This window comes from Varroa destructor, unplaced genomic scaffold, assembly GCF_002443255.2.
Source record: "Varroa destructor unplaced genomic scaffold, Vdes_3.0 BEIS01000003.1, whole genome shotgun sequence".
NCBI classification, from domain to species: Eukaryota; Metazoa; Arthropoda; class Arachnida; order Mesostigmata; family Varroidae; genus Varroa; species Varroa destructor.
The window spans coordinates 57543513-57554613 of NW_019211456.1; the positions used below are offsets into that span (position 1 = coordinate 57543513).

The 11101-nt window shown below is 38.0% G+C and overlaps 1 protein-coding gene across 4 annotated transcripts; it reads left to right on the plus strand.

Annotated features, from left to right (window-relative positions):
• The first annotated feature begins 1090 nt into the window (after positions 1-1090).
• LOC111247106 (uncharacterized) lies at positions 1091-9418 on the plus strand. Of its 4 annotated transcripts, none has more exons than XR_002671963.2 (4): positions 1091-4043; positions 6663-6895; positions 7073-7234; positions 7548-7997. XR_002671963.2 is itself a non-coding variant. In XM_086984255.1 (4 exons), exons 1-3 carry the CDS (start codon positions 4020-4022, stop codon positions 7205-7207), a joined length of 333 nt encoding a protein of 110 aa, XP_086840381.1. In that variant the 5' UTR covers positions 1356-4019; the 3' UTR covers positions 7208-7234; positions 7548-7997. The 4 variants fall into 4 exon arrangements, 3 of the variants coding, with proteins under 3 accessions (XP_086840381.1, XP_086840382.1, XP_022653408.1); XM_086984255.1 differs by having other exon boundaries at positions 1356-4043; positions 7132-7234; XM_086984256.1 differs by lacking the exons at positions 7073-7234; positions 7548-7997 and adding an exon at positions 9308-9418 and having other exon boundaries at positions 1360-4043.
• The last annotated feature ends 1683 nt before the right edge of the window (positions 9419-11101 follow it).

An 11101-nucleotide genomic window follows, 5' to 3' on the forward strand; every position in this document is an offset into this window, starting at 1 on the left:
ATATACAACGAAATGTATAATCAAACTAAAATTCAACTTTTTTCGACACTTTTATTATCATGATTATTGTCCAATGAAATACGGCCATTATGACCAATGATTTCTATCCCGTTTTTGTTGCATGGTTTGCCTTATGGAACTGGAGACAGTCGCTAACTCTGGCACGTAACAGCAATATTTTATTTGCTAATCGCTTTAGTGCGCATCCGACGCTTCCAAGACGATCTTTGCGTTTTTTATTACTAGCATCGTTTCGTTGCCTGCAGCTCCTGTTTCTTATGTCCTACATACAAGCAGCGCAGTTTGGCCGACGTAGGCAAAGCATTTCCTCAGTGCAAGGAGACCATTAAGTACGTGTAGCTACTGATGTAAGCGGGCTTTGACGACTTTTCTGGTAGTATAGGTTTACAGCGACCAGCAAGCTTCTATGGGTTTCATTAACTGTGCATTAAAAATAAAAGACGGTGGGGGAGGAAAAAAGTGTCCAGCTTGGATTGCATTTACCAAATCGTCTATTGTGACGGCAGCTAGCGAGCAGGCGATCGGTTGAAGTACTTGTATCAAGCTTCGCGCGTCGTCGCAAATCAATGGATATATGTTGGCAAGCTATAATCCCTCTGTATTTTTTCTTCTGAAGTTTCAATTTTATATTTTGGTGTTCCATGTAAATTAGACAAAACAACTAACACGACCAGTGGGTTAAATCATCCAACATAAACCAATCGAACATCGGGTACGAATTGGAAAAATAAGACTGTCCTATATGTAATAAACGAATAACTAAAACTCGTAAAGAACAGTACATGGTAAGGTGCGTAGATCAAACGTAGATACAAACAACTTACGAAACCTTGATCAACGGAAATAATCATAGCGTCTTTATGGGTTATTTCTTTTCAACTACCGGCATAAATGTATACAAACGTTGCAAATAAACGCATTCTTGACCTTCTAGCTTTTTGCATATCCTAATTGAATTACGTTATTTTATGACATATTCGCTAAGTAACTACGCTCGTATCAATATGATCGGTTCTCGAATAGCGGTCTTATAGCGTGCATTACTTTTTTTTCGAGCTATAAGTTAGTAATACAACTATTCGTATGTTCGCTATCAGATGCAAACAAATACTTCTGAAAATGAGAGGTGGCTTCCTTGTTTTATTTTTTTTTTTCGAAGTTCTCACTTGTGTGCACCTGACGAGTTGGCTGAATATGCGAGTTGTTATATACAATATATAGAATCAACTTACTTTGGCGCTGCATAGAATTACTTCAAAAGTAACACATGACTTAAAACTTAACCTCACTAATACTCGAGTCTGAGGTCAGCTAATACTATTTTCTTGCGTATGCTACAAATTTTCTGTTCTCTCCTGCGAAAATCAAATGCGATGCGTTTTAGTCAAAAAATAAGAAACGTTTCAATTATTTATTATTTTTTACTTTTATATTGTTATTATCTTATTGTTGTGTTCGGCAGCCGTCAATAAAAAAAACAAACCGAACTAATACTGAAGCTTCTACATACATCCCAGGCTGTATTTTTTACACACATTTACATGAAATCCTTTTGGGTCGCAAAATCCTTTTGTATGCCTATCGACTTTCATTAATAATTACTGGATTGTTCGGTGTGATGCTCGCTGCCATAGTCATAATTAAAATCGTGATCGTTATCGATTGTTTAAGCAAATAATTTATCGGTAAATAATTGGTTTCAGGAAGTAAACAAAATTAGATCATAATGTTTTTCTATACGGGTTATATAATTGCCCGTGATCACAATTTTTGTTCGCTTGCCATACGTACCTTCCTCGTGCAAAAGGAATAATATGTCTTTAGAAATTATAGATTCTTACCTTCAGAATAGATTAGAATACCTGCAGCAAAACTGGTAGAGTTCGATGCGTATACGCCAGGATCGTACTGAACCCGAGTCCCGAATCTCAAATCCATTCAAAATTCGAGGTCACTTCAAATAGCGAAAATTTCCAGTACGATACGTACGTTAACACGAAGCGTCTTTGATTCCCAATAAGGTTATCACAGCACATATTCCAGCCTTTTATGTTGCGGTAGGTGGACTTGATTGAATTAAGGTTTTTACGATTTGCTTCTACTTTTAACTCTGTTCCGGTTCATTGATATTACTCTATTGTATTGTAACAAAAAAAATATCTGAAGTTTCGCAGCAGACAATCAAGGATTACCAACCAGACCACGGTAATTACAACCGATACATATCTCATCAGTTGTCCGGTCATAGGTATTATTGTCCCGATATTATTGTTACAGTAGCCTACAAAAATCCTGACTTTTCGGGAAGAGCATGAAGTCATTAGTCATGAAAGGGTATCGACATTGACTGCTATCGATGTGATGCTCAAATTAGTTTCCTTATATAAGGGCGGTATTTAACTAAATTTGAAGCAGATACAGACAAATCCTCGGTCAGGATTCGCTGCAAATTTGTTCTCGACGAAGTTATTATTCTGCGGTGCATTTGCTTCAGACAAAGGTTTTCAATCTTAATTAAGTTTACCTTATTGAAGGAAGCGATTTAATAATTTTTGATATTAATACTTATTTTAGTACTATTTGAATATACTTTAACAAACATTATTTTGATTTGTGTCAGTTTAAAGATGTAAGGCCTGATGTAGGAGCAAAACGCCATAAACATGAGTTAAAGACCCATATCTTCCAGTTATTATTTTTATTATGAGGGTCATCCTTTGAACACATCCTTTATCATCACACAAAGCCTGGGCATAAGTTATTGTTATTGTTAAACAATGACTACCAGTAAGTAGGGTACCAGAAAACCTTAACAATACTACCTGACGAACGAACTAGAACAGCATCGTTGATTTATTTGAAACCTTTGTGTGATTAGGACTATTTAGATTTAGATAAGTATTTAATGAATCAAACACAATTAGCCAATACCTACAGGTAAGTTTCTATAGGTTAGGGCTCTATTTCTCTTGCGGCTTGCTGCTGTGCCATCAAGCCTCAAGAGAAAAAAATTAGTTAATTAGGTTAACGCTATAGCCCGCAGTGCACGCTAGCCGTAAACAGCGTTATATTTAATGAAATATTATTAGTCCATTTGCTACCAAAGTTGTTGGAAATGCTTATGATATATAGGTAGATAGATAAGAACTAACTTTAACAAATAGTAACGTGCGCCTGATGACTGAAACCACTCCCGCATCGATACGGCCAGTACCTTTCATGTTAAACTCGAAGTTGACTAAAGCTCGGTACAATATCAGCGGATTATTCCATATCTAGAGAAATAAAATGAAGAGTGCGGACGTCCCACATCAGACTACACAGGATGGATGAGAAAGTGCACAAAAAGAGTGATACCTCATTTTGATCTACGGTATGAATGCCCATATCATAAGACAAAGATGCTCATAGGACACGAACGGTTTTATATACATATATGGCAAAAACAGATGTGGAAACTTACGTACCATACGCGTCGGGCGGAACCAGCGATATGGAGCTCACGATTACGAGACGCGACGCATTGCCTGGAGAGAAACTTCGCAAAGTTCCGCGTATGCCTATATCCGCCAGCAGACAGTGAAAGAAATTGTCGTTTATCGGAGACGCTGAACTCCCAAGAAAAATAGGAGCGCCTAGAAGAGTAGAGTAGGCGTGTGAACATAGGACGACCTCAAGGAGGAAGAAGAGAAAAGGAGACCCGAGCATCTAATCCATTTAGTGATGACATAGGTAACATTTGGGTGGAAGTCTGAAGTCAACAAGGTTAGCAAACGGACTTTTGATGTAGGATAGTCGCTGAAGTAATACTAATGCGTGGGGTAGTGCGTCCCACACTACATAAAATTTCAATGTATCCTTTATGTCAAGTCAAAGTAAAGAAAAAAAAAGATTGTTTCATATATAGAAAGGAGGCGCTTCCCGATTTCAATGCATTGCTAATGTTGTGAGACAACGAATCGAGGAAAGACCAAGTCGGCGACGCACACTTCGGTAAAATGAAAGTACCACTTAAACGAAAGGTAGGGTTTTTCGTCAAGTTCATGTTTTACGCATCTTGATGAACAACTGTGATTGAAGTCTATTGCTCAGAAGAAATGTTCCTCTGCGACTGACCTCTTTATACTAGAGGAGTCGTTTGGAAAAGGTGGTTTTTCTCAACTGTAAATATACAATTTAATGAGCTAATTTGTAGAAATCTAGCTCACTAAATTGTAAAAATACAATTTAGTGAGCTACATCAGAGGTGGATAGTTCTCGGCGTTTATCGCTTTATTACATGTCACTAGTTGGTGGTTTATACCTCACTCATGAAAAATGTTTTTATTTCACCTCAAAGAATTTACCTATTCGACTTGCTTTTGTGAAATTGTGTTTAAGAAAAATTGTGGGAAGTAATTTGTAAACAGACTCACTGTGAACTGTGCCGCATTTAAACTCAGGTAGAACTTCTAATATAGCACTGCTATCGTCTACTTATCAAGTGCGAAACGCACCTATAAAGAAAGCTTTGTCGGATACATTTCGGGACAATTATAATAAAAAATAAGAACACAAATATAGGCGAAATATTAACTTTCGCTTACAGTTATATTCATTATAAAGTAAGCTCGACATATTTATTATAAAATAAATATAAAATAATAAAAGCGATTTTCTACAGAAAAATAGTACATATATGTTACATTTCATATCGGCGTTGTATTTCTTGTATAAACTGGCTCTTTATACGTATTTTGAAATTATCGCATTTATCATTTTGATTTAAAAACGCACAACAGTCAAGCGTAGCTACTGACATAGACTATTTATATACAAGCAAATATGGTTTATCCGTCCATTCCGACAACTGCTATTTCGGATGTCAAGATCCCCACTAAATCGCTATGTTAAAATCAAATAGATGCTCAATGTGAATTTGTAGATAACCACTGTCAAGGCTGGCAATTGGAAACAGATCGTTTTGTGTTCTATCCAATACCCGGTAAAAAAATATACATGTAACACGCTAGTTTACCTGATCTCGCCACAGTAAATACAAATGTCAAAGTGACGAAGTGTTTATAAAAGTTTAGGAAATTTTTATTGAACGCATTCAGCGTTCCAATCAAGCAGTGTTTTAAATTGGCATTGGTTGATTGTAAAAACATAGCTGCGAGCCGTTGAGGCAAAGCGCGGTGTATCGGGTACCGATACGAATGTGTGTTTTAAAACTTTCCCCATAGAACACTTCATCGTAGCAAGGAGCATCGCATTTGTAGAGGCAATCAACGATATAATACCATTTAACAATTATCAGAATATGCGTGAGGTTCGCGTAATCTTTATCGGATGTTCTGAGTATGGGTTAGCTTTTCCAGTGTTATTTAGCAGAATACAGCTTAAGAGTCGCAGTCGCATAACTACGTAGAGCAGTTTCCTGTTCAGCGGTTGCATTACTGGTCTGTGGACTTCTTCGTACCCTTATGCCAATGAAGACTGCCTCGTGCCCGGCCGACAATCGTATACATCCCAGAAAGGTTTATCGTAAAATTCAACCTAATCTATTCGGTGCTATTCAGTATGGTTAAATTCGGTGAGGACACGGGGTCGTCCTAAATGGGAAATCCAGTTATATATCCAGTAGACACGTTATTGGGGGCTCTCCTCTTTTACCACTGTGCAGTTATATTGTGACGTAGCCAACTCTACTATAGCTGCGTTTGATGTAAAAAAACTAAGGAGCTCAATTTTACGATGACACCTTTACGATCTGCTATTATCGACGATTCTTACTGTTCCCACTAAAAGATATTAAAAATCAAAAGCAAATTTCCTTGATCTTAAACAAAACCACTCAAAAAACAAGTTTTTTGAGTGGTTTTTTATAATCATCGGACCCACTGCTGATCATATCTTCGATGGTTTTCCCATTATTTCAGGAAGATTTTTCAAAAGAAGCACTTTCGAGTTCAGCTTTGATCTTGAGATTTTGATTCTGGAACTTTTTTGGATTCGATCTGGGAAGTTTTTAGTTAAAAACTTCCCACATCGAGTCAAAGTTCCAATTAGTAATTTTCTAGTAATTCGCTAGTACGTACTCTGTGCTTATTTTGTTCTTGGAATTGTTATGTTTTAATGTTATGTTAAGATAGCTTTCACATTAGATCAGCAACGTTTAGCAATGTTTAGTTTAGAAGAATATTATACATACTGAGAAGCCGCAACGTGTAGAAAGCATTTTTCATAAAATGCAGGTCTTTCTCCCTGTATCAAATAGCAGCAGATAAAAGAGCGCAAACGCGATGTAAGTGGAAAAGCAGGAGACTAATGACGTTTTCCTAGGAGAAATGGCTTCAAGTGATATAGTCTGCGACGCGGAGTCAACTCGTGGTAGATTAAGATCGTTCAGTTTACCACATAATACGCGTATTAACAAATGTTGCATGAAGTGACATTTGGAAGCCATAAAAAAAAAAGCGAACTTAATATCTAATTCTAGGAATTTTGTATATTTGTTAGCTTTTCTAGTAACTCAAGGAGGAATGGAAGCGTCTCGTTTTGATGGTGCTTTTTCAAATAAAAGCAAGCCTTAGATAAAACTATCCGAGTCTTCCTTAACCAACCGTAGTTTGTGTCGTTCGATATTTTTGTATGTATAGCATGCCTCCGGCAATGGAGATGATGAGTCGTCTCCCGCTAAGGATATATGTATTGCATCCGCCCCGACAAATAAAACATTCGCTCATCTAGATGACGCAGTAACGACCCATGAAGTTCGAATACCCAAGCATCAGGCGAAGAGACAAAAACGTAACAAAGTGGATAGTGACAATAAGCTGAAATGTTCTCATTGTAATAAGAAAACTGGACTTGCCTCAACCTATGACTGCAGGTACCTTTTTCAAGAACTAATAACGCGTAAAACGATTTGTTGTGGAACCTAGCTAATCGCTAGATTCGCAGGACATATTGTTTATTGCTGATCGTTCTACGAATATTGAAAGCAGGCAGCGTCTCGAATCCTGGTCAGTGGCTATTGCCGCGTGTTGGTGGTCTTGGTTCATGTTAGTTACAGGTTGAGTTGCCATTACACATTCCATATGGACAATGGTCGGCAAATTATTTCAGAGCGTGTTTTTTGACGTTCATCGGTTCTTGGATAACATTAGTAGTTCGACCCGGGAAAAACCCAGCACAAAGCTAGTACCGTACGCGCCTATATGAAATCAAGGTATCTACTAGTAGCGTTCTCGTGACGATTTAGGTTTAGGTTAGATAACCGCGAATGGTTTTCTAGGGGCTAGAATAGGGAAAACATTTATTTCAACTATCAAAAAATCATAGTCCTTTCCGGAGCGTAGGATTGAGAACAAAATTGCACTAGATCGTCTTCAGAGCGTTCTGGATTGCTGACGCCAGTATCGGACATGACATATTGATGGGAGCTTCGATTCAAATGAATCAGAGCTGCTTTTTTTAGACATTTAATATCGTCTACAATAAAAGCGAACAATGACGCTCGTGGAATTGAATGCTTATTGCAGGTGCGGGAAAAAATTTTGTTCGGAACATCGTTACGCGGAACTGCATAATTGCTGTTTTGATTATAAAAAACAAGGACGACTAGAGCTTCTGAGAAACAACCCGATTGTCCGGGCGGAGAAACTCGAAAAAATATGAAGTATCACTAACCTAAAACATAATTGTCTGACAGAATCTAGTGTTGCGGTTATCGTTTTCATACAAAGAACGCATTTTGCAAGAGTTAGACTTGGGATTATCCTGCTGTTCATTTCACCTCGTGCTAGTTCCGACCAGCTCAATGAAATAAACTCGATGGACGGTTCGAACGTTAATTTCTGTTACGAAAGGAACATAAACATTCGGGGGAGCACCGAAACGTTGTGTGATAACGTTTGTATAGAGGCAGACTTTTTCTCTATTGGCATACTAAATCGCCCCGCAACCTGCGTAGCCATCTTTATTTTGAATGAGTCGACTGCCTTCATATTTATTCTAAATAAATGTATCGAATATGAGCAAGATCACAAGAGGATTGTTTGGGGAAAGGGGGGAGTGTTGCTATGAATAGTTACGAGACCAAATAAATGGGGAGTAGATAAACGATGGGATGGGTCATTTGTAGACGTCAATTCTTTTTTTATCGCGTGATGTATGGTAGTGCAAAGGTTTGTTTGGCAGTAGATTACGCTATTTGAGATTTTTTTTTAGCGATATTTCTTGCTTTTTTTTTTGAAACCATCAACTCTATGCGCTGCGAGTTGGTGGACGCAGGCACGATGGTCGTACCTATTTACGAACGTGGCCAGGTCCAGTTATAATATGTTAACAATACCAGTATATATGGCGATTTAGTAAATGCGGCATACTTTTCGTGAAATTCGCCAGCTATCCGTGTATGTCCGTCTGATTTATAGCATGAGGCAGTGCATAATAAGGCTGCGTACCTTAACTCAAGCCTTGATGCTTAATTCAAACATTTTTGCCATGCCTCCACAATAAGCTATAGGTGAGTCGATGATTTTACCTGTAACTTTTAGCCCACTTTGCTAACTTGCATGGGGAAATGACAAAGTTACGGTTACGCATTTTGTTCTCGCGGTGGCTTTAAAGCCTGTCCCGGGCTGTAGAAGTCAAGGAGCAATTCTCACCAAAAAAGCTGAATGTGTCTTATTATTTCTTTTACTTTATACACAAATGTTTTCGAGAACTTCAATCACATAATAATATAAAACCTAACATATAATGAAAACAACATAGATGTCTCAGAATCCATTTCACGTAAGTAATAAACATAGAAAGAGAATAAAAATATATGGTGTAAGAGATACAATACGAATAATGTAATATAAACAATATTTAATAAGAACAAGTAAAAAAAAAGAAAGGTATCGATTCGTATTGGCACTGTTTTACCCGTATGAGTACCTACAAAATACGGTGCGGTAATTCTTTTCCGTCACAGCTGTCTAACGTTGGCAGCTCGACTCGTCAAAAATGGTGCTCAAACTTTCGGTGCATTTTTTGCAAACTATAAGTGAATGCCTCTTGAATAGGTGGATTTAACAAGGACGGAACTAGACGGTATCTAGCGAAGTCGGGTTAATGGTAAACGGTGTCACACCCTGAAGGCGAACGTGGAGTTTACTGTTTATATTTGTCCGTTCATTTTGTCAAATTTTAAGTAGAATGATTTTCAGTCGGTCGCGCTCTGCACAACACTTGGAAACAATTTCCAGTTTAATTGTTTCAGTTGATAACTTGACAACGTAACATTTTTCAGATGAGACCCAGTTTTCTGAAATAGTTCAGAAAATACCAAGTGGCGGAAATTGGGCCCGTTAGGCACCCAGACATCGAAGTTTGCAGTAGCCCACGACACGATAGCTGAGGCGGCAGCAACGATGGTATCACAAGTCAGTTCTATAGCGAGCCATTTGTTTAAGTATGGACAACTACGTAGAACAATTTTACGAGACTTTTCTATAAGAAGAGAACCGTTGTAGCGAGGTTTTCGTGTGCAAGCCCAAAAGTTGTATGTTGACGTTCGTTCTTCAATTCTAAAGGTAGACGTCAAAAGAAACGTAAAAACGAGAGGATAATCAAAATTCCAGTGCAAAAAAGCGCAGATGTGAACCATACTAAAGATTTGAATTTGTGAGCGGGATATTGTCGGTTAACCTGAAATCTCATTAAGAGTCTCAAAAAAAGAAATGTCTCTTAGGAAAGGAAATTTTACCAGTATGCCAATGACGCCAGTAAATTGTTCGAAGCTGCTACGAAAACGAGCACGAAAATTGGCTTCGAAGGACTTCTAAAGAAGAACACGAAGTGTTCGGCCAAGAAAAGCATTTAAATAAAAATTACCTGCGGCATCTAAAAGGTTTCGGCTGACCGACTGTAATGCATTATACATTAGGAAAGGTTGTGTGGGAAAGGAAAAGGAGTATATATATTTCCGTGCGTAAAAGTCATGAAAAACCATGGCCAAGTCAGGTGGTCAGCAAGTGCTAAGGCTAATACATAGTATATTAATACAGCTGTCCTCATTAACTTCGATCACCTCTCCGGAAACAACAAAACAGTGTAGGTTCTTCGATCTCAACCGTTCCAGCCATCTCATCTGTTCTCCCGTCCTGAGTTTCAATCCATACGAGAAAAAGGAGCCTACAAATAACAGTTGAACTTCTAGTCATAATTAGTCTGTCATCGACTGACAGCCAAAGTATGTCGTCCCTTTTTATCTTGGAAACAGGGGATAGGAAAATGGGTCTTGCAAGGGATGGTGAGCATAGAGTATATATGTAATCAGACTCGACTAGGGCAGTCTGGTTGTGTAGTTCTGCTCTAAAACAACAAACTTTAGAAACAAGTTTTGAGATTCTTAATTAGTTCGAAAATGTATGAAGCGTGCGGCATATGTGTGCAGACCAACAAAAAGACCTGTCTATTCAAAGACAGTTCGATGACTCGTATCGTATGTGTGGGCTATTTATAGTCAATTGACTAATTGACTCAAGCCTGTTCTTCTCGCCTACTTTATGACTATCGGCGTGATAGATAAGGCGCCGAACACGGAATCAGTTGAACGATGCCTTGTACGTTACTACTTTGTTTCCTCCCATTTAAAGGCGATAAGATCAAATTTATTATCAAGAAATAAAAGATACTCAACCAAAAGACATTTCATAACTTAACTATTTTACGGTGTAAAGGTTCACAATATCCTCTGGCGTAGCGTTACGAAAGTGATAAAAATAGATTACTAACCTACTATGATCTCAGTAATTATTATTTTATGGACCAAGCTGCATTGCTCGTTCTGTGGCAGTCAGCTGCCAATAAAAAATTAGTACCTTGCCATTGACAGAAAATTCAGCACATCATTTTGTTTTTTTTTCCGGTGATTCATGTACGGGAGAGCGCGGCTATGCGGGCCATTCTGGTTTTCTCGATCAGAGAACGTTAACCGACAATTCTAATACCGTATGAATTCATTCATTTTTTTCAGTTACTAAGCGCAATCTGTGTCATTGCATTTATTCTTTAACAAAAAGTGGGAGCATTTTGAATAGCC